This window comes from Nicrophorus vespilloides, unplaced genomic scaffold (assembly GCF_001412225.1).
Source record: "Nicrophorus vespilloides isolate i.1.1-1 unplaced genomic scaffold, Nicve_v1.0, whole genome shotgun sequence".
Lineage (NCBI taxonomy): Eukaryota > Metazoa > Arthropoda > Insecta > Coleoptera > Silphidae > Nicrophorus > Nicrophorus vespilloides.
Genome location: NW_017100099.1, coordinates 1190429 through 1218382, shown reverse-complemented (window position 1 = coordinate 1218382; position 27954 = coordinate 1190429). Strand labels below are relative to the sequence as shown.

Here is a 27954-nt window from a genome sequence, read left to right as displayed (position 1 = left end):
TGCGACCGGAAGTATTTCGAATGTACGTTGGGGCAGCTTAAAGAGGGGTTACAAATGAAAATATGCATGTAATCATTAAACGAATAAAAACCACCCCAATATCCGTTCCGGTCTTTGCTTAGAGGAACTGCAGTTGCCTATACCATGCTGATCCATCAGCTGTTCATTATATAAATGTTTGTTATTATTAGTTCGAAAAGAAAACGTTAAAGGTAAGATATTTTAATTATAATTTATTATAGTTATACAGTTAATACGTCAATAGATTACGTTTTACTTCAGAATTAATGGTGATATAGCACATTTTAGATTATGTTTAATATAGGTTAGTTTGCTGAGAAATGCGCGGTAAAAAGAGATAAAACTATAGATATGTCAAAATCATATTTTCAACTTCAATAATAATTTAAATATATTAGTATACTATATAGTATATATACATACAAAATGAGTACCCATTACATTATTTATATATACTAATATGAAGACTAGTTTGAGACATTACAAAACTGGTTGCATATCGTAAAGTATCATAGAATTCTTGAGTTTGGCTAATTCAATAAGAATTATAATAAAATATTATAGTAATAAGTTAAGTTGTTTATTGAAAGTATTGAATTAAACCTGAAATAATGACACAAAAGTTAAAATTTAGTATAAATGAAAAAGTAATTTAAAAATACATTAATTCTTTATTAATGCTTAATAATAAAACTTCTCCCTAAATCAAGATAATTTTCATTTTATAAGTCTTTGCTTGTTAACATTTTTTCGTCTAGAACTTCTTTAATTTCGTCTTCATGTTGTTTGTCTTTGCTGTTAACGAGGTTTTCTAAAAACTATCATCTTCTGAATTCAATAAAGTTCATCGCCATTTCTTCTTCTTGAACTTTCGCCAATAGTTTTTCGAATACATTCCAATTTGGAATATTTTTTTTTATGTTAAATGGGGTTTGAATTTCGATTATCGAAGCTTTGTTATAAAATGTAACTTTAACCCAGGTTTAACTATATTACATTTGAAATATGGAACACATTAAGATTTTATACCATAACATTTTGAAGAAAGTCTATAAATTCAGTAACAATTTATAAACCAACTGAAAACATTTACTATTTTTATAAAGTTTTTAAATATTTAGTTTCAATTGATAATTATAGACATTAACTTAATTTTAACACAATAAAGTTAGTATTTAGAAATACATACTAAGTTTTATGTTTATCAATTAAACTATTTGTGATATTTAAAACGAAAAAAAAAAATGTTAACAATTTCAATATAATGTATTGCATATCTGACTTGGAATTAATCTATTCTTTTTTTAAATAAAGTAAAGTTGTTTTTTTATGATCCTTCAAGTATTGAATCGTATTGCTTGAACAAAATCATTTGTCATTAGAAACTAGTGGATATATTTATATTATTCTGTTTTATATTATTATATAAAAGAAAACACATGTGATACATATTATTTTATCGCATTGTAATGCAAAATTCAATCTGTAACCGATGAAAGCAATACCTCGCGGTTTAATAAGCATATACAGTGTAAACATATATTATAAAAAACTGGAATTACAAATGTAATACATATCTTGGTCTCATATTTAACTTGGATATGCATCTGCTCAAATTATTAATTCAATAGAAATCCCTTATGCTTCTGTTTCGATGAATAATGTAACGATGTCATTAAAATAATCAATGTTGGTTACCAGCAATATAATTCATGTTTTCAAGGCTATCTGACCTATCGAAGAAGTTAATTCACCGTAGCAGCATTCTATCTAAATTTGGAATTATAAATTGGAATATACGAGCAAAATACAATATTTTCATAAATAATGTTAATGGCATGAAGCATTATGAATAAACGTGTACCTGATCTAAACTTTATCATCATATATTAGTTATAATCCCATATTAGTTATTAATAGTAAATGGCAATGTGTGTTCAACAAAATTGGATTAATCGTCAATACATTAGAAGTAAAGCCAGAGAGGGTATCAGACTAAATCATGGTTTTTAAAACCTTAAATCCCCTTTTGATTCAAAGATTTTTTGGTCAAATCATAATTACGAGCGATCTTAAGCCTGCAGGAAAAAAACAAATAATAGTCAACATTTGCGTTCTTGTGGTTTGTTTCATCTGTTTCGTGCATGCTTTGGCAACCAACGACAATTGGACTGGAGAACTGAGGTGAAGATTATCAACCTAACAACATCTGTTTACCTTTTCGTATCTTACAGGTATAATTTCATTTCGCAGATGCGTTATTGCATATTCTTCTATTTCTGCCCATTGATGATTGTACAAATCACCGTACTCATGAGCATCTTTCGTAGTCGCTACGTAAATTCCTTGAATAAACTACAAAGTCAGGATAGTATTCTTGCTAAAATCAATGTTAAGACCAATTTCAAAGCCGGTGGTATTATATCATGTTATCTAGTGGTTTTCTGCTCGGTCATTCCGATGGTCGCATTTGACGTTTATACATTTGGAGATCAATACACTGCAACATACTTTTTCATCCATTATTTTCCTTGTTTGTCTGTTACCATGCATTTAGTGGGTATATCTGCAATATTTCTGATTTCCGAGAGCAAATATTGCGCCATCAATGGTTTCCTGAAAGGCTTGGTGCGAAATGATCTTACACCTTACGAGAAGTACATTTTGAATAAGAAAGACGAGAAACCTCCGATTTTGCTGGACGAGTTCCCGGATGAAAGCTGCACGGTTTATCAGAAGATCCTTAACATGCACAACGAGATCACTATTATAGTTAGATCATTGAACAACGTCTGCGGTTACGATCTGACCATGTACATGGCTATTGTCACATTCTCGATGCTCTCGTTCATTTACGATATCTGCAATGATCTGGCTTTAAACGTGAAAGGTGTCGAATTACCTCCGAGGACCATCTACGCCCCGGAGTATTGGAGTTTAATCGGCGTTTTCGTTTTGATGATTGTCATTACCTCATCTTCGAAACTAATGGATACTTCTAATGAGACCAAAATCTATCTACACCAACTTCGGAACACCTACCCTCAATTACAGGAGCACGTAAATGCGTTAAATCATTTGGTTAACATAGCTGCAACAGTTTCTTTTAGGTGGAATCATTTTCTTTGCAACTGATGCAGGCGCAGCTAAAAATCAACGCAGCTAAATTTTTCACCATTCACGTTGGAATCATGTACAATGTACGTTTGTTTTGACTATAACTATAGGTATTTTGTTATGACTATTGTTTTAGTTGGCGAGTGCTTGGATTACTTATATCATTATTTTTATGCAACTTGACACTGACATTGCAACAGTGGACAACGATTGATTTTACAAGATGCTTTCGTCAGGTGCTAGAGTTGTACTTATACCTTTAGCAGCAGCTGCCATTTCGAACTGTATCAAAATAACGACGTACGTGGATGCAGCTCCAGTTATCTAAAAAAATATACAAAATAAATGAAATAAATACAATTCTTTTAACTTATTTTTTAATTAACCATAAGAACTGCTGGCCAATCGATTTGGAACAAATTGAAAGCCGTAAACTCCGGTCTGCTGTTAGCTAACTGAACTGTGATCAACTGGAGATGATTCACTTTCACGTCGACCTCATCATTAGAAGCTAGTGAATTCCATATCTTGTGAATATAAGATAAAGTTAATTTAGCCTGAAATAATTAATATTAATAATTTTATTATCTTCTTTCAATGGTTATTACTTCATCCGCCGTTTTGACCCACCAGTAGATCAAAAATATGGTATGCACGTAGCAAAGAATGATTAATATTATAATCAGAATAATATTAATGCCGATTGATATCGGATAACTCATAATATAACAGTATATAATGATAAGCGTAAACCTAATACCTAGGGTGGATAGTATTGGTATACCGAAGACGTCGTTGGCCATCCTTCCCATTTTGCTGATTTTCACGTGAACATTTGCATATACCGTGAGGCGATTCAAAAAGTTGTCTTTCTCCAGCAGCTTTATTTTCTCGATGTTCTTGTTCTTTCCCTTCACTTTGCTTATAGGCAACAGCTTCCCGATTGCCAAGAACCCAATATCAGATCCCATTTTTTTGTTGATGAAATGGTACTGTTTATATATTTCGCTCATGAGCTTATAGATCAAAAGACACTCGTACAATTCCATAATCAGGTTTATGTAAAGCGCTAACTTTCTGGAGGTGCTATTATAATTGCTCAGGACTAAATCGACGTAAACGTAAAGAGCAGCGTAACACAGGAAAACTGTGCATACCACAAAGTTTTTAATGGCGTAAGGCTCTTCCCCTATACCCAATACACTATGTATTTGTTGAATTTTCACTACGACTTTCTTAAAACTGTTTCTCTTCAAATAATAGTACAGGAACCGACTGAATGTACTCAATATGTTGGAGAAGAATAGAATGATGTGACCAACTTTCGTGTAGTTGGTCAACGAGTTGCCGTAGAAAAGACTGTCAACTGTAAGATATGTTAAATAAATGTATCCTGCGCAAAACGGAGTCCACGACAGAATGGTTAGAAATATGTTTTCTTTGGCATCGATAGAGAATTGGACTAAACCAAATAATTTCCCCACGTACAAAAAACATTTTATTTGAGTTATGTAGTTTTCGCCCATGGTATGTAGATACAAAACGGTGTTTCTGGCTTAGATGCAAACGTATTACTGTTTACTTTGTGTATAATTATCAGTTACATTAATAGTATAGAAGTTTTATTATAATTGCTCGCTTTCATCATATTAGGTTAAAAGTATTACATTATCGATTTTACGTATTATTAAATTAGTGCTGATCACAATTTAGAAATTAATATACGTTTATTTTACTTTACTAATATTATTTCATTAATGACACTTATGATGAAAAATGGGCTTAGAGTTCGAAAAACCTACCCTCAATTACAGGAGCTTGTAAATGCGTTAAATCATTTGTTTAACGTAGCTGTAACAGTTTATTAGTTCAATCACCTTGGAAACATATACAATGTACGTTTGTGTTGACTACAACTATGGGTATTTTGTTTCAGTTGCAAGTGTTTGGATTATATCATTATTTTTATGCAATTTGACACTGACATTGTAACAGTGGACAATGATTGATTTTACAAAATGCTGTCGTCAGCTGCTAAAGTTGTATTCATACCTTTAGCAGCAGCTGCCATTTCGAACTGTATCAAAATTACGACGTACGTGGATGCTGCTCCAGTTATCTAAAAAAAAATCGTACAAAATAATTAAAATATATACAATTCTTTTAATTTATTATTTATAATTAACCATAAGAACTGCCGGCCAATTGATTTGGAACAAATCGAAAGCCGTAAACTCCGGTCTGCTGTTAGCTAACTGAACTGTGATCAACTGAAGATGATTCACTTTTACGTCCACCTCGTCATTAGAAGCCAGTGAATTCCAAATCTTGTGGATATAAGATAAAGTTAATTTGGCCTGAAAGAATTAATTTTAATAATTTGATTATTTTCATTGAATGGTTATATTACTTCATCCGACGTTTTGACCCACCAGTAGATCAAATATATGATATGTACGTAGCAAAGAATGATCAATAATATGATCTCAATAATCATCATGCCGCCTGTTACCGGATAACTCAACAGGTGGCCGTACATAATGATAAGCGTAAACCTAATACCTAGCGTGGATAGTATTGGTATACCGAAGACGTCGTTGGCCATCCTTCCCATTTTGCTGATTTTCATGTGAACATCTGCATAAACCGTGAGGCGATTTAAAAAGTTATCTCTTTCATGCAATTTTATCTTTTCGATGTTCTTGTTCTTTGCCTTCATCTTGCTTATAGGCAACAGCTTCCCAATTGCCAAGAATCCAATATCAGATCCCATTTTCTTGTTGATGAAATGGTACTGTTTATACATTTCACTGATGAGCTTATAGATCAAAAGACACTCGTACAATTCCATGATCAGGTTTATATACAGTGCTAACTTTCTGGAGATGTTTTTATAATCGCTCAGAACTAAATCGACGTAAACATAAAGAGCAGCGTAACACAAGAAAACCGTGCATACTAAAAGGTTTTTGATGGCGTAAGGCTCTTCTTCCATTCCCAATACTCTTTGTATTTGTTGCATCTTCACAACGACTTTCTTAAATCTGTTTCTCTTCAAAAAGTAGTACGGGAACCGATTGAATGTGCTCATTATGTTGGAGACGAACAGCATGATGTGACCAATTTTCGTGTAGTTGATCAACGAGTTGTGGTAAAAAAGATTATTAACTGTAAGATATGTTAAATAAATGTATCCTGCGCAAAACGGAGTCCACGGCAGAATGGTTAGAAATATGTTTTCTTTGGCATCGATAGAGAATTGGACTAAACCAAATAATTTCCCGACGTTCAAAAACCATTTTATTTGAGTTAGGTAGTTGTCGCCCATCGTATGTAGGTACAAAACGGTGCTTCTGTCTTTGATGCAAACGTATTACTGTTTACGTTATTGATAATTATCAGTTACATTAGCAGTATTAAGGTTTTATTATAATTGCTCGCTTTCATCGTATTAAGTTATATGTATTACATTATCGATTTTACGTATTATTAAATTAGTACTGATCTCAATTTACGAATTAATGTACGTTTACTTTACTAATATTATTCCATTAATGAGAATGATGATGATTAAAATGGACTTAGAGTTGGAAAGAGATAGCCTCAATTCCAGGAGCTCGCAAATATATTAAATCATTTGGTTAACCTAGATGTACCAGCTTTTTTAGGTGGAATCATTCTCTTTGCAACTGATGCAGGCGCAGTTGAAAATCAACGCAGCTAAATTCTTCACCATTTACGATGCAATTATGTACAATGTGCGTTTGTTTTGACTATTGTGTCAGTTGGTGACACTGATATTAGAATAGTGGATTCATTTTACAAGATGCTTTCGTCAGGTGCTAAAGTTATATTTAAACCTTTTGCAGCAGCTGCCATTTCGAACTGTATCAAAATCACGACGTACGTGGATGCAGCTCCAGTTAGCTGCAAAGTCACACAAAATAAATGAAATAAATACAATTCCTTTAGTTTTTTTTTAATTAACCATAAGAACTGCTGGCCAATCGATTTGGAACAAATCGAAAGCCGTAAACTCCGGTCTGCTGTTAGATAACTGAACTGTGATCAACTGGAGATGATTCACTCTCACGTCGACCTCGTCGTTAGAAGCAAGAGAATTCCATATCTTGTGAATATAAGATAAAGTTAATTTGCCCTGAAAGAATTAATTTTAATAATTTGATTATCTTCATTGAATGGTAATTACTTCATCCGCCGTTCTGACCCACCAGTAGATCAAATATATTATATGTACGTAGCAAAGAATGATCAATATTATAATCAGAATAATCTTAATACCGACTGCTATCGGATAACTCAACAGATGGCCGTACATAATGATAAGCATAAACCTAATTCCTAGCGTGTATAGTATTGGTATACCGAAGACGTCGTTGGCCATCCTACCCATTTTGCTGATTTTCATGTGAACATCTGAATATACCGTGAGGCGATTCAAAAAGTTATCTCTCTCCTGTAACTTTATCTTCTTGATGTTCTTGTTCTTTGCCTTCATCTTGCTTATAGGCAACAGCTTCCCGATTGCCAAGAATCCAATATCGGATCCCATTTTATTGTTGATGAAATGGTACTGTTTATACATTTCGCTAATGACCTTATAGATCAAAAGACACTCATACAATTCCATGATCAGATTTATATACTGCGCTAATTTCCTAGTGATACTCTTATAATCGTTCAAGATTAAATCGATATAAATGTAAAGAGCAGCGTAACACAAGAAAACCGAGCATATCACAAGGTTTTTGATGGTATAAGACTCTTCTTCCATTCCCAAAACTCTTTGTATTTGTTGCATTTTTACAACGACTTTCTTAAACTTATTTCTGTTCCAAAAATAGTACGGGAACCGACTGAATGTACTCATTATGTTGGCAGAGAATAGCATCATGTGACCTATTTTCGTGTAGTTCGTTATCGACATGCGGGTGAAGAGATTATTAAATGTTAGATATATTAAATAGATGTATCCAGCGCAAAACGGAGTCCACGGCAGGATGGCTAGAAATATGTTTTCTTCGGCATTGATAGAGAATTGGACCAAACCAAATAATTTCCCCACGTACAAAAACCATTTTATTTGAGTTATGTAGTTGTCGCCCATCGCATTTAGGTTAAAACGGTGTTTCTGGTTTCGATGCAAACGTATTACTGTGTATGTTATTGATAATTATCATTAGTAGTATTAAGGTTTTATTATAATTTCTAGCTTTCATCATATTAAGTTAAATGTATTACATTATCGATTTTCTCAATTTCACAATTTAGGAATTAATGTACGTTTACTTATTATTATTTCATTAATAAGAATGATGATGATGGAAATGGGCTAAAGTAGAATTATTTGAAACTGCAGCGGCAATCTCGAATTGTATAATAATTGCAATGTAGGTTGTCACTGCTCCTGTAATCTAAACAAAATAAAGAATTATAATATTGGAAATTATTAAGAAAAATATATTACAAGTATTATTATAGGCCAATCGATTTTAAAGAATTCTGAACCGGTGAACTTTGGTCGACCGTTGAAAAGTTGCAAAATCGTGGTTTCCGGCGATTCTATACTGTTCCAAATTTGATGTACTAAAGTTACAGTTGATCTCGCCTTAAATTTATATAGATTAAACAAAATTAATTTAGTAATTTAAGCACTTACTTCATTACTGGTTTTAACCCACTAGTAGGAAACTTGAATGGGTGTAAACTAATAGGATTATAAGAAAACTCACTAAATAGAATGTGTTGAATATTATGTGACTGAGAATGTGTCCATCGAAAATTAGCAATGTAAATCTAATTCCGAACATCATGAACATGGGAATACCGAAAACGTTGTTGGTGATTTGACCTGTTCTGCTGACTTTCCTGTGTATGCTACCCAATCTGTAGATGAACCATCTCGTGCATGGCTAGTCCATCTCACACATTGCAGTAGCGAATCACGCAGTTCAACCTCCTATTGATTTCTCTGTACTGATTGTTCAACCTGCTTAACATAGTGTACATCAAATCGGTCTCCTGGAATTCAATAACCAGGTAAATAAATTGCACGAGCTTCCTCATAATTTGTGATTGAAACCCTTTGAATGTGAGCGTAACATAAATGAACGTAAATGCAACGAGCAATACTGCAATGAATTTTCAAGCTGGATCTTCCACTTTTTAGATGAAGAACTGCATTTATCTTAGCTAGTTTTAAGACAGCTTTTCTGAAACTGTTTCTTTTAATCCCGTAATTGGGAATTTTGATTAAGATTCCTGACACGGTTTCCATGAAGTAGAATATGTACCCAATATCCAAATAGTTGGAAAAATTTGTTCTACCTTCAATCAAGCAATTAATCGCTTTTATCGTGCATGTTAGGAAAATTATAATAATTGGAAACGCGTATAACAATGATCTAAACAAGCTCTTCCTCTTTACAAAAAAAATGTACGACGCACTTTTGTCGGGGCAAAAATAATTAATTGATTGTTGTCTTTATGTTGAAAGTAGATATTGATGGGTGCTTTTAGAGGTATTAAAATATTGTTTTTTTTTTCTTTGTTTGTTATCAACCACCAAAGAGATGGATTTCGACGATCTCGAATTGGATTTCGATCCTATTGCCGGTTTCTATAAAACCAAATTGGATACCTGGAGGAGCACCAAAGACGATTTGGAAGCTACCAAGGAAAAGTTGAAGGAATTGGTTTTAAAGCTAAAATCGGGCAATTATGTTCAGAGCGAAGAGGGAAACGTGAACATTTCCAATGCTTGGAAACGTATTTGCAATGGGAAATGCGTTTTCGGTTTGGATGTGAAAAATTTATCTGAAGGGTAAGTTTCTTTAGCTTTGTAACGAATTTTATAAATATTTCATTACAAATTAATTAAAAATTAAATAACTATTGCAAACATGAAAAATAATTCAAACCACTTACCTGAAGTACTGCAGTATTCTCTATATCAGCGATTCTCAATCTGTGACAACTGTCACCAAGGTTTAAGAAATTTAGCGCCCGTGGGCTACTAAGAATTATGCTCTCCTTTTCATAAGAAAATAAACGGGAAGGGAAGCAAAATTACCACCCTAAATTGTTGGCTAGACCTGTGGTTATGGTTGCCTTGGTTGTCATCTTGCGTCAATGCAGTACAATTATAAACAAATATGTTGGATATCGCGTCAAAAAGGTTGAGAAACGCTGCTCTATATTATATATACAAATATATATTCATGTGGCAATAAGGCTTTTAAAGTCGAATAAATAGGAGTTTATTGACAGGTATTTCGTAAAGTGTAATAGAAACGTAAGTGATAATCAATATTTCCACCTCAATTTTGAGATGAAAATACCAGGAGTATATGTTACAGCTTCATCTAATATTCCTTGAATTACTATTATAAATTTGACACCAGATACCTAAAGTTTTAGTCGTTATTGAATACAAAATATATCTCTAGATTTCTTTTGTTTATTTGAAGAGATATCTAAAGCGTATATTCTCGAATAATGGAGTAGGTGATGGTTTAACAATCAGTTCGGTTTGCGAACAAATCGGACAATTAACACATTTGCGAAAGATTTTTATGTTCGCACAACAAACATATGTTCGGATAACGAACAGCTAACGTTAGTTGTGATCTGTAGTATACAATAAATCGGATAGCGAACATCATCATTATCATTTTGTTAACTGAACACTAACTGTATTACATTTAGAGTTACGGAAAAACAATGTTTTAAGTAATTTCACTAAGGGATTGATAGTATTATTAAAATGTCATGAGAGCCGCATTCTGATTTTCCAATATATTTTCATGTATTAATGAGCCACACCATGGCACATAGTAATAAATACACGGATTTAAATGATCAATGGGAACCGCAACGAAGAGCCGTATGCGGCTCACAGAGCCTAATTGGGTAAAAGTCGGACAAGTATTAAAATTTAATAATTCCTACAAATAGGAATATATTAAATATAAAAGGTTAGGAAATAACTATGACAATATAAAGATCAATCTTCTTTTTAATATATTTTTTTAAAATTATTAATAACAAACTGTTCAACTCGTCTTACATAATCCATCTCGTTAACGTTTCAATCTATCTAAATAATTATTAAATTGTACTCACTCTAAATATCACAAATGTCTCACAAAGTTTTATTATTATTATTTTGTTTTGAGAAACCTAGGAATTACGCTAAATCCATTTGTAAATAAATGTACAATATGATTATAGGCATAAACTGGCGTTCTTTCATCGTGTGTATGTATATATGTGTGTGTGTGTACTCATATCATTATTGCAGCCCAAACCTCAACTACATATCTACCCGTTTACGATTGTTTCAGTCTTACCAAAAGAATGAAAACGTATTTAAAATTTGATTTATATTTTCTTTGTTTGATTTCTAAAATTTATACTAACGCATTTAAAATTTAGAGGCTGTTAATTTATGTTTTGTAAGCTACGTTTCGTGATGTTATCGAATTTTGGTTTTCAACTACTTTTAATGGAATAATAGAAGATTTGTTTCTTCCGAGATTTTATTTTTTATATAAGCGCAAGTATATTTTTTTGTTTTGTACATAAACACTAATACCTGAAACGTTAAAATAAAATTAAGTTCTAATTGAATAAAATATATTAAAAATAAATCAAGTTTTTAATAATTTTTTCAATCTTTGAACTTAATCATTCGTCTCGCTTTATTATAAAACCCGATTAAAGAGAATGTGTAAATTACTTCTTCAGAAGCTCCGATACTTTTGATTTATTTTTCATTATTGTTTCCATTCACTATACTTTAAACCGTTTTTTTAGATGTGAATCGATTGTTTTAAAACTGAAGAAAGATGTGTGTTTCTGTGTGTGTATGTATGGAGTGTTTTTTTTTTGGCGAAAAACTTGAGGATTTGTATCAATTAATCACTGCGGTTCTCCTTTTCCTTATCGGCCTCACTTTATCTTTCATCGTGATCGCAGCGAGAAGATCGGCTGGGTCTTTGTCCTGTTGGGCCACGTCCAAATATCCTTGCAGCGAGTAATTGAATAGCTCGAAATCGTATCTGGAACAACGGTAAATCCAGTTCACTCAGCTGCACTTTTATCAACTTACAATTATTAATGCAACAACGAGCAATTAAGGAGGCGTCGGACACTGTTATACTGGAAAACAACAGCAAAAACAGAGCGACAGCAGCAAAAATATAAAAATAAATTTAAAAGAAAGAAAAACGAAAACCGAAAGAAAAATAAAGAATAAATAAGGAGTGAGCTGACAACATGAATAAAAATGATCACTTTATGCAACAGAAAATCCGCGCAAAGCGGCCGCAAAGTGCACACGATAAGGTGCTGGAATAATGGAAGAATTTAAAGGTATTCTTGTTTCTTTAACGTTGCTATAACTGCAGACAGATAACGTGCAAATACATTTATTTCTTTGGAACTACGAGATCGCATTCCGTATCAGATATAAAAAAACACACCTAAGGCTTTACTTTGCGAGGTACTTTCCAGGCACGTTCCAACGTTATAGTTATGGATGTATTCAGAAACAGCGACCAAAAAACATCAAGATTTTAAGCTGATATTTTACATATACAAATCATAGCTGTAATTAGTAATAAATTTAAAAAAATCATTTCAATTTTATCAAATCAATTTTTAATTTTTTTAAAAGTAATACTTATAAAAATGAGCATTAACGTTTAGCTTGGAAATATTGATGATTTTTGATCATATTATATAAATAATAATTAGTTGATACTTTAATTTAATAGAAGTGGCAGTGTGTAATAAATATTACAAGCAATATAAAAGAATCTAGTAATTTATTAAACTATAAATTTCATTGTTAACTGTTACGAAATATTTTCAATCGTAATTCATATATGCGATTATAATTGTATGAAACTTATAATAATAATATAAAATTTCGTTAAATTTATAGTTGAAAGTTCTGAAGAAATTACATAAATATTCAACTTAAAGAAGGAATGATATTTTTTACAGTTTTTCTATTGTAATGTTCTCTGAAATTAAGAAGATTGTAATATTGAAAGAATTAAAAAGATATAAAGTAAGATTTAGGTAGTATCAGAATTTTAATTCTTTAAAAATATTTGCAATAATTCTTTTTACTTAATGTTTAAAGGAAATAATAATTATGAGCGTTCTTACCTGTATATGTGATACAGCTGCAAGATTTGTGCCCTGGTGAGCTGCGTATATTGGTTCTCCATTTGTTTGACGGTTTGACGTCCGACGTTCTTCCACTCCGGTTTAATGATATCCTGCAGGCCGGCTTTGTGAATTATATACTCTTGATCCTCCTGCGGATAAATGTTAATCTCCAAAGGATAAGTAAGGTTAATCCGCTCATATTGTTACCTGCAAAGTTTCAGTGTGCGCGATGACTGTGAAATCAAATTGGCAGGGTGTGCAAAACTCGGTGATCGGGGTCCAATGCATATCCATGGGTTGATCTTCTTTGGCAGAATCCAGAACGTACTCTATAAATTCAGGGAAACTCGGATATCTCTGCTTCCGTAACTTCTCCTGAAACCAAAAGCGATGACTTCGATGAGTTCGTCAGCACTTTCTGTATGTGTTATGTATTACGTCTGTTCCGGTCTTGGGTCGATACTTCTGTATGATTTCGTTTCCCAATTTCCGGTGGTAAGTGTGAGGCAGGGCGTATTGTATCTTATCCTTGTATCCGGAGAGAAGCCTGTCCAACGGATGTCGCACGATGAGAAACGAGAGGGAATTTTTAAAAGCTTTTCGTAAATCTACTAAGGATGGACGCGGGTATCTCTGGCGAGCCAGATTTAGAGGCACTTGTTTGGTTTTCTTTAAAAACTGCGGACTGTATCTGAAATATTTTGAAATTATCTCCACGTCCTTAATTCCTATGTTTTGTTGCGTTTCTTTATTACCCGGCTAATAAATTAAAATTGTACATCCACGAGGTGCTTCCGGCTTTGAAGACGTTGCACCAGACAAGGCGGTGCTTCTTGTTAATGAGGAATTCCCAGGGGTTAGGTCTGTGGAGGGTGTCGTTTCCCACTTTGTTGAGGGCGAGCTGAGCGCAGGTATTCTTCAAGAAGATCTTCCTCTGGTGGAGTCTCTCCTCTACCAACGACATGTTCTTCTCGGATCGGCGGGCCGGATCGAGTCTTCCGCCCTACGCACGTAAAATTAACATCTATTTATATAATTAATCCATATTTTGGGACGCGGATTTGTAGCTACGAGCGGAAATGCAATTATTTGGATGTCATCCAATATATCAAGCGGGCCATGCACAAAAGGGGGGAAAACGTTGAAAGGAAATCGATACGTTTCCTGCTCTTCCTTTATCCTCCTCCGCATGTGGAGTTTTCCTTCCATTCCATTCTCTTCCCTTCACCCTTTTTCCCTACTTTTTTTTCTTCCTGCAGAAAACTTGAATGGAAATGGTTTCTATTTACCTCGGGCCTCACGAAAGCCACTCTGTTCGGCTGGAGTGGCCTCATGTATTGATCAGTGGTTACCACAAGAAAGAGAACCACCGGTATGACGCAGATCGCCATGAAGAAGATCACGCAACGCTGTATCGCCTTCCACTTGGCGATCTTCTTCTTCTTCCTGTATCTCATCGCGTTCGACGGTCTGTCGAGCTCCCTGAACCTATTGGTCTCACGTGTATTTCTTCTTCTGTCACCTCCATTAATGGGACGTTCTAATGCTGTGACTACCTCAAATCGAATTACAATTAGTACATCTATTCATAAACCTAAACATTCTCAAATTAAATCATTACTACTTATTTACTTATCATAAAAATCGTATTTTTTTATATTTATTAAAACATGTGTCTGATAAATTCTTATTACATCTTATAATAATTGATATTTTGATCATAGATTTAATATGAAATTTAATAAACTATACTTTTTTTCAATAACTATATGAAAAACTGTATCAAATTGTCGTATATCATAATATATGTGTGAAACTTGTCAGAAAGTTTTAAATCGATAACGTTTTAACTTTATTTAATCAATAGTTTTCATTATTATTCATTCAATTATATTAAATTATAGATGACATTATTTCTATTAAACTCGATAATATGACTATTAATACTATTTAAAACCAATAAAAAGTTAAGCAATGCATGACTTGGGTATTATTTCCAAAATAATCCAATTAATGAATTAATTAGTTGATTGAATGTTAGTCGTATAGACACGATTTGTTAAAGGAATAGTCCTAACACACATATTCACTGACGTAACTTGGCGTCGATAGTCAGTAAACAGGAAAACCTTATAACAAATAAACATAAATAAAAAGAACCAAACTTTTAATTACATTTAATTTAAAATTACTCATTAATTAATCAATTAAGATGAATCGTTTCAACAGAGTTATTTTAAATATTACTTTATAATAATCTACAAATTAATTAAGTTTTTATTTTAATTACTGAAAATATTACGTTATAATAAACATTAAAATTAATTCAGTTTTTGTAATTAATCCATTTATAAAAAATACTTACACTTAATTTATTGGTACACTAATCAAAGTTCAAAGTTAATTCATTTTTTGTATAGTAATGTAATGTAATTATGTAAGAATTGGTTATTTAAGAATAGAAACGATTTTGATAATATTTTTCAAATAATAATATGTTTTTAACTATAATGAATATTAGCTTTCTTGATTAAATAATACGTAGTTACGTATGATAACATAATGAGTTAAGTTAATTATATAACTGTAATAATTATAACATATATATAATATATGATATAAGTAATAATAAATAATTAAATATAATAAGACTTACAAATTATTTCTTAGTAACATAATCTGCTTAGTAAATATTTTAAAAGCATTCATTCACAACGTTTCTTCAACTAAACTAAAGCTTGTTTCGAAAAATTATCTTATCATTAGTTTATTATCTGAATTACATCCACGTGACTCTTTACTCTACATCTGTGCCTAATCTTATTTAATGACATTATTTCGTGTCAAAGACATTAATTATCAACGAGAAACGAATAAAGTTAGTTAAAAAAAAATCTATATTTTATATAAAAATAGTTCTTATAAATATATTTAAATATTTTAAAACCTAAGAAGTTTTATCCTTCGGCAAATCAAGTTTTTTTTAATCTTATCATTAATTTATCTGAGTTACATCGACTGTTTACTTAAAATATGCGCTAGGTCTAATTTAAAGCTATTAATGTGTGAAATACGTGATTAATTATAAACGAGAAATTAATTAATAAAATAAATTATTAATTGAAAAAACTCTTATGTAAATAATGAAAAAGTTTATTTTTAATCGAATTAAGATTGTTAATATTACTTTATAGATTATCATTACTTATAAGACTAAGAAACCACGTGTCTGTTTTTATTAAAATTTGTGCTATGTCAAATTTAAATGCTATTATTGCATGTGAAGTAAGAAATTATTTACCAGAAGCTGCGGTATATCGCTCGAAGGTTCAACTTATTATTAAAACAAGAAGCTGCATCGTGTTTATTTTGAATTTTAGTCGAACGAAAATGGCTCGGAGGAATTTGCGGGACTTATCGTTAAAAAAACAACAACAACAACGGTTAACAATTAATGCTAATGGAAGACTTGGATATCGATAATATCAATTAATTGTTTAAAGTTTCTTGTATATATGTTGCTTGATAAAATCAAATAATAATTATTCGTTCGTTGGGTATAAAATATCAAATGCGTTGCTGCAGCTCTTTAAAGTCGACTACATCTTCGTGGAATGAATGGAAAAGAATGCTTCTTTTAGTTTGTTTCTATTTTTTTTTTGTATTAAATTTTCGTGCTGTTGTTGCTGCTGTTTAGTTTCGCTTCGATTTCCGTAAAAATAAAAGGAAAAGGCCGAACGCGGTCGCGGCTGTTGATAGAAGGATAAGGACTGCGGCAGTCCTTGTGCAGGAGCAGCGCTCGCCCGGGTCGATCCTGCCAGGACACGCCGGCGCGTTCTGATTCACGTTTCTCCTTTTCATATTACGGACGAATTAAAATTTACTCTATTTCTTTTTTCTTTGAACATCTTTTCCTGTATCCCTTTATCCCTAGTCCTTCTTCTATTATGTAATCCATCTCACTGCCTGCTGATAACCTCTCTATTTGAACAACAGCGAATAAACTACTTATTTGCAGTTGCCGCAATGCAGAAAAGTTACTCTACTACAATTTGAGTAAACGCATACAATATTCGTTTAGATTTATTCGAATTACTTAACGGCACTTTCACATTTGTAGTATTTTACTTCTTATTTGTACTTATATTTAAATGCTATTAGTGTATACAAAGTTCTAAAATAATTGAAACAAGCTAGTGAATGATTTATATTCCTCGCATTGTGCGGCTTTCATAAGTCGGATTCACTATAGTTTAGATTGAAAATTTCAAATCTAACTAAATTTGAATAATAATAAACTCTAAAAATTAGTACGTTACGCGATGTACGAAAACGTGTTATATGAAAATTTTCCACGTATAATTCCCATAATTTGTTTTACTGTGCCTTGTAAAAAAATATTATTTATACAACACGTTATAGACTGTTTGAAACGTCAAATATCTTATGTCAATTACAAACTTAAACGCTAATACTTCAGTGGTGTGCATAGCAACTAAACTATTATACATAATACATGACCCATCAGTGGGCCATGTCGTTTACACCAGTGGTTCTTAACCTTCTTTGTGCCATGCCCCACTAAAGCCTATGTCCCTTATGTAACATATGCATAATGCGGTTAAACTCTAGACTTGTTCAATTTCGGATTGCCCCCTTAACAATCAAATTGCCCCATACGTTGGGAAACACTTTATATAGTAAAGTCTCTTTTTATTTTTGTCTCGATAAGTTTCGATTAGTCCGGTTTAAAAATGGCTAAGATATTGGTGATTTAGATGAATACATTTATAGCTTTAATTTACATAAATTGCTTAATTAGAGTCAACTGATACTATTATCTTAATAATATGTATAACAATCGTAAAAGACATATAAAAAAACTATAATAACTATAAGTCATCAAACACGTAAATTGCAACCATTTTGTGATTGTTATTGTGTGAATCTTGGTATCCCAATATAGCCAAATAAAAAAACAACAATATTATCAATTGCGCAATAATTTAAAGTGATTGTAGTTATATCTCTAATATTTATACTTAATTTAAGCTGAATGTTTTATTTCTGTTAAAACAGGGGTCAGCAAGGAGCCGCGAAGCAACTGTGAGGTGTCCAGCGTTAAAATATCTAAATGAATAATTTAGTTTATTTTCATTAAAATTAGAATTTATGTATTAACACATCTTGTGCAGGGCGGGTATTATTACTGTTTTTCGCTTGATGTCACGTACGTTAGTTTTTTCCGTAAATGCATCTCTTTCTATAGACATGTCACGGCCCTTTGCTAATCCGACGTCAAGATTGTAAGACTAAAAATATCAATTATCTTGTTATATCGAAGGCTAAGTTACGAAATTCATGATTTTGCTCGCTACACCAGTGATTATCAAAGTGGGGGTTACAGAAAAATTGATGAGAGACGGGACGGTATGTTTTTCTACGTTTTTCCATACATACCCATTCTTCGGGGGTCCTTTAAATTTTTTAAGTCTAAAAAAAAGTTTGAGAACCATTGCGCTACACGATGCAGTTGCCGCAATGGTCTACCCGCACAAAATGTGTTAATAATATTACAGTCTATTCCGAAGTTCCATTTCCTTTGGGAAAGTTGAACATAAAGAGATTTTTCAAATTCATAATTGTCGCGAAAAATAGTATTGTTATTATTTATTTTCATGTTTAAATATTACCCCAGTGTGGGAGGCTGCCCCTCCTCAACCCACGGTTCGCACGGTTCTGCTGCATTTCTAAATTATGCTCTCCTAGTAAGAACGGTTGCTCAGCGATGAGTTATAATATAGTCCTCATAATATAGTCCACTAATTTAAAACATATAAGTTAAAAAAACTATGATATTTGATTGGAAAATACAATTTTGAAGAACTTTGAAACTTGAATGTTTATCGTCGGATTAGCAATAAAATGATTTAAAATAACATTGAATACTATACTTTTTATGTAAATGCAAAAGAAATTTACGATTTGCTATAAAAAAAAAGTTAAGTTAAGAATGTATGATAAATGAACGGAGAATACAATTTTGAAGCACTTTAAAACTTGAATATTTATTGTCGGATTAGTATGAATGGATATAACATTAAATACGCTATTTTTTTAAATGAAAATGTAAAGAACTGTGAATTTTATTATAATAAAAATGTAAGTTAAAAATATATAATAAATGATTTGGGGAATAAAAGAATTTTAAAACGTTATTTCGGCGCTCAATGAAAATAAAATTAAATACGCTAGAAGTTTAATATTTGGTATAACAATATGTAAGTTAAAAATGTATGGTAAATGAATTAGAAAATAAAATTTTGAAGAAATTTAAATATTTGTTGTTAAACTGGCATTAAAATATGTTTTAATACTAATCAATGAATGGAAATAACATAAAATACGCTAATTTTATCAATTTCATTTTTTAATGATTTATAAAAATAAGAACTTGTATCAAAAATTTCTATAATATTTGTTGTTATTTTGCTTCAATTATATAAATTATGTATTAAATATTTTAAGTTTACAATTGGTATCATAATTATATACAAATTAATCAATATTATTTGAAACTAGATTACAAAAATAGATCAATTTTCATATATATATATATTTAATAATATTATTATTTTATAAATTTATTTCATGGTATTCTGCTTTACAATTTTAATTTTCTAAAACAATAACTTATACCGAAGTGACAAGTATTACTTGGTGTTTCCAATTGTAAAACAAATAATTTTTGTATGTAATATAAAGATTACATTAAATTGGTGTACAAGTATTTAGATCTGTTTCACATCTTTTTATAATTCATACATAAATGTGCTGGTACTTATAAGTACAATCAGATGACAAAGGGTTAACTGGAAAACGTGTGCGTATTTTATTTGAAAAAATTGATGTGAAAGAACAGTTGCTTACCGAATTGGTTAATATTGTATATATAACATTTATGTAAGAAAAGAGAATTATTTGACGTTGTTCGATAATTATGGATATTTTAATTGAAATATTAATGAGATATAGCCAAGACAATAACCCACTCAGTAAGTGACTAGTTGAAAGAGATCTACAGTGGGTTTTCGGTTAATGAACACAATTATATTTGTTCATTAACCGATTGTTTGGAACATCTTTTTTTTATATCTATCTAAATTTTGCTTGTAATAAGTTGTTACATCATTTATGTTATTTTTTAAAAAACGTGTTTGAAAATATTGAATGTTCTAAATTTTATAAAAAAAAATCTATTGACACATTTGTTACAATAATAAAAAAAACTGATTATCTCAAGCAACTACTGAACTTCTGTAATAAATATCACGAAATTATACTATTGTTGCCGTTTAATGGATCAATACATATTCAAATGAACAATAGGTCGTTAATCTGTCTGTACAATATGCAATTCATATCTACAACTGCTTTATGTATTATTCATACAATCATTACTTTTGATTGGAAAAACGTGAGAATCCCGACTTTTGTCTCTTCATACACAATTAAATTTTCATAACGAAACTCCACAGCATAAATCGATAATAACATCTTCAAATATATACTAATATTACAATTATTTTTTTATACTTACTAGCATTTTGTACTAAAAATAATTTACTTTTTGGCGATTTTACGAAAAAAAAACATTTTTTTGGCAAAAGATTGTAACGGATAATAATTGATGATCTTTTAAGATTATATAAATAATTTTGTATTTGTTTAAATGCATATTGTTAAAATACTTATATTTTTTGATGAGAGTAAAGAAGTGACAATCAATAACGAAACGAGAATGAAGCGTGCTTATAAAAGTGGCTTTTAATTATTGTTGTAAAACTTCAAACTGGAATAGCAAATGCGTTGCGAGGTGTGTAATTACGTAAAAACAAAAAAGACGATTCAACGCGTTTGCCGCAAATGTTTTTTTTTTAATAAAATAAACATTGGAACTGCAGTACCGTGCCTCCTCCATATGTTTGATTACTTCGGTGAAAATCGATGAAAACTACTCGTAAAAAAGCAAGAAACAAAACGAAAAAATCCGAGCCTGCGTTGCGTTACGTTCCGTCTGCGGTGGGCGTTTCTGTTACATAATGTATCACGTCTCAGTAATTCATTAATATACTATTGTAGATTATGAAGTCGAGTTAGTTTAGGAAATCATATAAATTTTCTGTTTGATAAGTTGAAACGATATTATAACAGTTTGACTTTGTTATTTCTAAATGAGTGGAACATACGTCTTAGTTTGCTTGAGTACGGTAATTGGGTCAGATTCTTTTATTGATACTTTACATGCAACTTTATAACAGTAGATAATTTACCTTATTTTTGCTTTTGGATATTGTGGCAGTGTTGCTCGTCAACGAAACTACTTACTAGCTCTAAAGTCGATAAGCGAGTGAATATTACTGAAATCATCTTTTTGATATTTGGGGTCACTTTAATTGACCACCAAATAAAACTTCGGATAAATTACTAATATTTTTTTTTACGAAAGAACACTTTACAGACAGATTGACGTTCCTTTTAGTAATTTGAAGCTTAAGACGTCTTTTAAATCGATTCTTAACAAACATCGTCTTTGAACGGATTTTGTTTGTTAACTGATCATTAGATTATTGTATTAACTGATTCATTAATATAATAGAAGCAAATGTACTAAAACATATTAATGTTACAATTTCGTTGAATATATTTTATTTCGTAAACATTAAATTTCATTATTTCAAATTACAAATTACAAAGAAATTCTACTAACATCTCATAATTATCTATTTCATATTAAATACATTATTAATAAAAATATGAAGTCATACCTTTAACATTTGTTTAATTTTAATAAGTAGATATGCAAATTGAACATTTATATTCAATTTCACGAAATGCGCCATTATTTGAAAAACCGCACTATGCGAGGTATTGTTGCATTTGCAATCAATTCCCGATTGTTTGAAACTGAACTAAGCTAGGAACTAAATTAAATTGAAATAATTCATACAATAAGAATCTTCACAGTATAACGAAAAAAAGGTGATCATTTTTGTATACTAATTAAATTTTGTTTGGAAATTTTTAGACCGGAATATATTGAATTCGGACTGTTCGAAGCCGCACTACTTTTCATATGTATTTCATACATTTTTTTTTAATTTGAAGATTAATGAAAAAAATGAGGAAAATGCAATAACTCAGTGTTAGAAATTTTACATATGTATATTTTTATTAGACTTTTATTATTTACATTAAAAATAAGTTTTTCTTTAACTTTATAATAAATATTTTATTTTTGTTTGTTTAAGTAAAGGAAGAAATTGGAACATTGTTAACTAGTTTACAAATTACTTTGATTGCACATATGCATATGTTTACAATTTTGTACAGATAATGTATTATTATGTCAATATTTATATAAACTAGTAAATATTATGTAATAATTCTAAATTCGTCATTTATTATTGATTTGCAAATCTTGTTTTCAATATAGACTGAAGAAATGAAACGAAAATAGAGTAATTATTCCATATATTAATTAGCATTTCATAACAATAAGAAATTAACCAATTATGCAACTAATATTTATTCTTTGGAAACGTAATTTCAATTCTACTTTTTAGCAGTCAAATTATGATAATATTGCTTTTTTTTTATTGGTATGTACATTCATGAAACTCACCGCAAATTAAATAAGGACGAAAATAAATGGAGACAGCAACATTTCGGTCGCGTCTGATCGCAATGAGTAATTAATTGGCGAACGTGCGGAACAGATTTAAATTTAGCTCGACGACTCGTCCATCCGGACCCATCGAATGAGAAATACCACCTAACAATCAGCAGCAGCAACAGTCCCAAATGGGTGGACAATAAATTGCGCAAACCGAAAGTGCGTCTGCACCGAGCAACAATTAATGCCAGGAAATCGGATCGTCCTTCGATACCGGCTATAATTACAGACAATTCTTCATTCAATTCAATCCCCACTTCTAGCTCGTTTCACACACACGCGACAACAACAATTGTGGGGCGTCTGCGCGCCTTTTGCGTATTATTACAGCTTTTGATTATCCAATATTGTTTACTGTACTTACGGTTTTGATTGCATTCAATGACAAAACGATTGGAAAAAACAGCATATGCAGTGGCAGATGTGTGTATACATTTACCAGAACTGTGATGGACGTTCGTATTTGTTGATCTATTTATGAGTTTGTGAACGACGATCGAAATGTATAAACAATTTATATAAATTACACGTTGCTACTGGTTTGATAATTTTAACACGACATAATTCAAAATCAAGATTATTTGCTGAAAAATAATGAAGTTTGTTTTATTGAATCACTTTCTTATGCGTTTTCATTGATTAAACAATATTATTTACTATATTTATCTCGTTTTGATTGCATTCAATGGAAAACAGCATTTGCATTGGAAGATGTATCTCGCGTCTGTTTACATTTACAAGAACGAATATATCGATTCTATTTATGAGTTTTTGAACGAAGATAGAAATGTATAAACAGTTTATAACATCTCATGTTTCTTCTGGTTTGATAACTTTAAAATGACATACAAATTAAAAATCAAGATCATTAGTTGAAAACTAATTAAGTGTGTTTTATTGAATCATTTTTTTCATTAATTGAAAGTATTGATCCAATATTATTTATTTGATTACATTCAATGACAAAACGATTGGAAATAACATGTGCTGTGGCAGATGTATCTCGTGTCTGTTTACATTTACAAGAACTGATGTATCGTTTCTATTTGCTTTTCGAACGCATATTGAAATGAATAAATGATTTAAAAATCTCATGTTTCTACTGGTTTGATAACTTTAATAAGATATATAATTCGAAAATATCATTGACTGAAAAAATAACTTTAATACGAAATTACTGTTTTCTCTGGTATTTTCTGTAGATTTATTGTATAGAATAAATGATCTTATGTATTTGTTACTTTTTCTGACAAAAAAAAGCTATTGAAGTATTTCAAGTTTTTAATATACCTGCAATACCTTTCATAGATCGGTTGTGCTAATATCTTTGAATTAGAAACCGGACTATTCGAGGACTTTAAAACTACACAAAAAATTGTGTTTTAAATATATATGTACTTTTTTTTCGAACCGTACTACAGTGACTTCATACTGATCCAAGCTGAAAACTAGTATGTACTAATTAATGAATATCAATTAAATTTAATATGGAAGTATTATATTACGTTAATAATATAATAATAATAGTGGACAAGGTTATACCTTATAAATACTAATAAGTTTTCTATCCATAGTGATTATTTATGATAAAGATAACAATATTAAATCAACTAATATCAATTTTGTATTTTCCACTGGGTTCATTTTTTTTTTTGATAATTATAGATCTAAATTTGTTATGAATTACAAATTATTAAAATGCATTCTTACTGTTTTGATAATGTTTTTCATATTTAAAAATATTTTTGAATATTTAATCCATTAATGCGTCTATTGGCGTAATTAAAAAATGTGAAATATTCTATGCGCAGACTAATATTGTTAATAAAATTATTGTGTTTTTATGAATTTGTTTCATTTTCTAATATATTATTATCTATGAAATAAATGGTTTTATATAATGTTTATGTTTTTATTATATGAATATTTTTCTATACAAATTTTATTTTGTAACTCTATGTTACGTGAACATAGTCAAAATAAAAAAAACTTTAAATTTCTTTTAAAACATTAAAATTAAGTGAAATGTTTATTAAATTTCGGCAATATTTTCAATGAAAAAAAAAATGTGAATTATAGTGATTTAGATTACAAAAACAGATCAATTTTCATAAATCAATTTTTTTTCCGATACAATTTAAAAAAAAATAACCTATACAGAAGTGACAAGTATTACTTGAATGTAGATTTATAGTCAGTTTGTGTTTCTAATTGCAAAACAAAAAATTTTTCTATACAGTATAAAGATTACATTAAAGTACCAACAAGTAAAAACCAATGGTTAGTAGACAATTATAATAATTGATTTAATGATTGTAATATGAAAACATATTTTTCAATAGATATTTATGATTATATAATAACGTTCATTGAAAGAGTCATACAAACAAATCAATACATATAGATAATTCTGATTATTAGCGGTAAACACAAAATATTATTGACCATATGTCTTTACTATCAATTAATAAATTAATTAATATTGGTGTTTCATTAGTTATATTTCGAAAAAAATAGTTTTCTTAAATACAACATACTTAAATTAGAATTTTTTATTTATTTATTTTTTAAAGTAATGACTTTTTGTCATAATATAATAATTTCTTTAATTCTATTAATTAATTTCTGGCATGTGCTTTATATTGCTTCTATATTCTGACAAATAATTGCTATTGAAAAATTGTTAAAAATTTTGTAAAATTTAACACGTTTTGTTTGTTTCAGAGCATTAACAGATATTACCGTGGTACTTCATTGGACTCCAGAAATAAGAAGAAACTACTCATCAAGTGTATATGCAGGGAGTAAAGTTACGAATGAGATTGAGAGATCAGCGCTGCTGATCGTGTCCGTCGATGAGCCGAAATTCGCGAGGTATTCGCGCTACGATTGTCGCGGAATTTTGGTATTCAAGAGGAAAGGTGTGGATGGTCAAATCAACCTACCTGGATTCGCGATCGATGTAAAAGATTACACGAGCCGCATCGACGTGAAAACCGTGGATTTGGCGAACGGAGATGTTAATGCTCTTCTTGCATCTCTCTCCACTTTAAGCGAGATCACGGTTCACGCGGATTTAGCCGACGACAATTTGGAATCGAAACTAATAGTCGACTCGATGCTCAGACTTATAGAATTCGGAGCGGACAAGTATTTCTTGGCAGACGACATAGGCGACACAGTCAATGGATCCATTATTAGGTACCGCCGAAGCGGCGATGGTTACGACATAACGATTTTCTTCAGGTACGTCCGCAATTCTCGCTTTATTCGATCGAAGAAGTATCATCCTTCTATCTTCTTTCTCGTTTCGCAGGGACACCGGCAATCTGGAGCATTTATTGCACCATTTACATTCCACGATAACCCCGAGCATTAACATTCTTCCGTTGCGGCCGGATTCCGATGCTCGAACCGGGGATTCGCTGTCGAAAAAAATCATCGGTACGGAGGCAATCACCAGGAAATTCGGGGAATGCCTTCGCGAACAAATTAACATCGCTTCCACTTTCCAAAGGAACTTCGTTGATGCCTCCTGCCACGACCCGAATGCCGATGTCACGGATATTTATCGGAAAGCCAGGACCAAACTAATCGAACGCGAATTGGCTACAGATTTATTGTACGAGCGTCTCGAATCACCCAAATAAATCTGCTCATCCGCAATTGCAGGAGAAATAACACGTACCGCTTCTTCGAAGTAAATAAATATTTATTGATATCGTACTTGAAGTAACAGACAGAGAAATATTAAAAAAAAAACAAAGTAATAACAAATTGAAATAAAATATTGTAAGTCTATTTACAATAAAAGATCTGAACACCAAATAAAATAATAATACACAAAAAAAAACACTACTAACAGAACACATCTTGTAACAAAACGAAACAATGGAAAATATATAACGGCAACAAAGTAAATTATTAATATATATAAAATAATATTCAATATTAATATTATTTACATCATACAATGTTTTTTTCCTATTCAAACATATTCTATAATCTACAGCAGATAGAAAAAATCTATTATTCTACACATAATAAAACTAATATTGCTCATACCCACATCGATCGCTAAAAGTAAAAGTACATCACATATATAAAAAAAATAAAAATAGACAACGAAACGTTTAAATAATAGCGAATAGATATAAACTCGCAACTCTTCAAGCCGCGAATTTCAGATCTAAAATCTAAAAAAAAGTAAACATTTCTCGAAGAAAATACAAATCCCTGCACCCTGAACAATTAAACCCTCAGAACGACCCAAATACCCGTTTTTTTTCTATACATCTTGCAGGTACATGGAAGCGACTGCGTTTCATCTTTCTTTGATTCAGGTTTCTATCAACCGACGATTCAAAAATATGGATGTTAATAAACTAATCGAATTTCCTCGAAGTGTAAAAGAATATGATAAAGTTTATTTTTGTCCCATCATTTTGATCCTAGTCACGAGGATTGTGAGAAACCGATAGAAAACTGAACTGAAGAAAAATATACAAAAATTCCCAAAAAAAAAATAATACAATTAATTATAACCATAATATTAACAAATAATATATTTAATTTCGCAAATTATTGTAAGCTTAGTGTAACATAAATTATATTAAAGTAAACGAGATAAAAAAAAATGTATTGCACTTAATATTGCACAACAGGATCACAAAGAATATACGTTTAATAGATAGGTTTAATTATAATTATCAATTAATTATTATATGAATACTTATATTGAGCATTGCTTTTATGTTGATGCTATAGTAAAATATTGCACAATTTTGGCAAAAATAGCCGTAATTATAATACATTTAAGTAAAGACTAAATATAATAATTTAATCAATTGCTGAAATTACTAATTTTGGCGAATTAT

At 30.8% G+C, this 27954-nt stretch overlaps 5 protein-coding genes across 8 annotated transcripts; 2 read left to right on the top strand and 3 right to left on the bottom strand.

Annotated features, from left to right (window-relative positions):
- Positions 1-125: 125 nt before the first annotated feature.
- Positions 126-26828, top strand: LOC108567938. Of its 2 annotated transcripts, none has more exons than XM_017928752.1 (4): positions 126-212; positions 9730-9982; positions 25802-26323; positions 26394-26828. In XM_017928752.1, the coding sequence occupies exons 2-4, from the start codon at positions 9732-9734 to the stop codon at positions 26725-26727; spliced, it is 1107 nt and encodes a 368-aa protein (XP_017784241.1). In that variant the 5' UTR covers positions 126-212; positions 9730-9731; the 3' UTR covers positions 26728-26828. The 2 variants fall into 2 exon arrangements, with proteins under 2 accessions (XP_017784241.1, XP_017784242.1); XM_017928753.1 differs by lacking the exon at positions 126-212 and adding an exon at positions 8295-8317.
- LOC108567898 lies at positions 2569-3352 on the top strand. The gene is made up of 3 exons (XM_017928616.1): positions 2569-3081; positions 3132-3221; positions 3275-3352. Exons 1-3 carry the CDS (start codon positions 2569-2571, stop codon positions 3350-3352), a joined length of 681 nt encoding a protein of 226 aa, XP_017784105.1.
- Positions 6958-8086, bottom strand: LOC108567897. The gene is made up of 3 exons (XM_017928615.1): positions 7349-8086; positions 7127-7297; positions 6958-7065 (listed from the first exon to the last, which is right to left on the bottom strand). The coding sequence occupies exons 1-3, from the start codon at positions 8084-8086 to the stop codon at positions 6958-6960; spliced, it is 1017 nt and encodes a 338-aa protein (XP_017784104.1).
- Positions 8463-9225, bottom strand: LOC108567896. The gene is made up of 4 exons (XM_017928613.1): positions 9116-9225; positions 8892-9045; positions 8627-8767; positions 8463-8573 (listed from the first exon to the last, which is right to left on the bottom strand). Exons 1-4 carry the CDS (start codon positions 9223-9225, stop codon positions 8463-8465), a joined length of 516 nt encoding a protein of 171 aa, XP_017784102.1.
- LOC108567937 (carbohydrate sulfotransferase 11-like) lies at positions 11159-23202 on the bottom strand. Of its 3 annotated transcripts, none has more exons than XM_017928750.1 (7): positions 23027-23202; positions 14631-14893; positions 14097-14344; positions 13780-14032; positions 13549-13716; positions 13339-13490; positions 11159-12221 (listed from the first exon to the last, which is right to left on the bottom strand). In XM_017928750.1, the coding sequence occupies exons 2-7, from the start codon at positions 14796-14798 to the stop codon at positions 12074-12076; spliced, it is 1137 nt and encodes a 378-aa protein (XP_017784239.1). In that variant the 5' UTR covers positions 14799-14893; positions 23027-23202; the 3' UTR covers positions 11159-12073. The 3 variants fall into 3 exon arrangements, with proteins under 3 accessions (XP_017784239.1, XP_017784238.1, XP_017784240.1); XM_017928749.1 differs by lacking the exon at positions 23027-23202 and adding an exon at positions 19035-19193; XM_017928751.1 differs by lacking the exon at positions 23027-23202 and adding an exon at positions 16643-17248.
- Positions 26829-27954: the final 1126 nt, after the last annotated feature.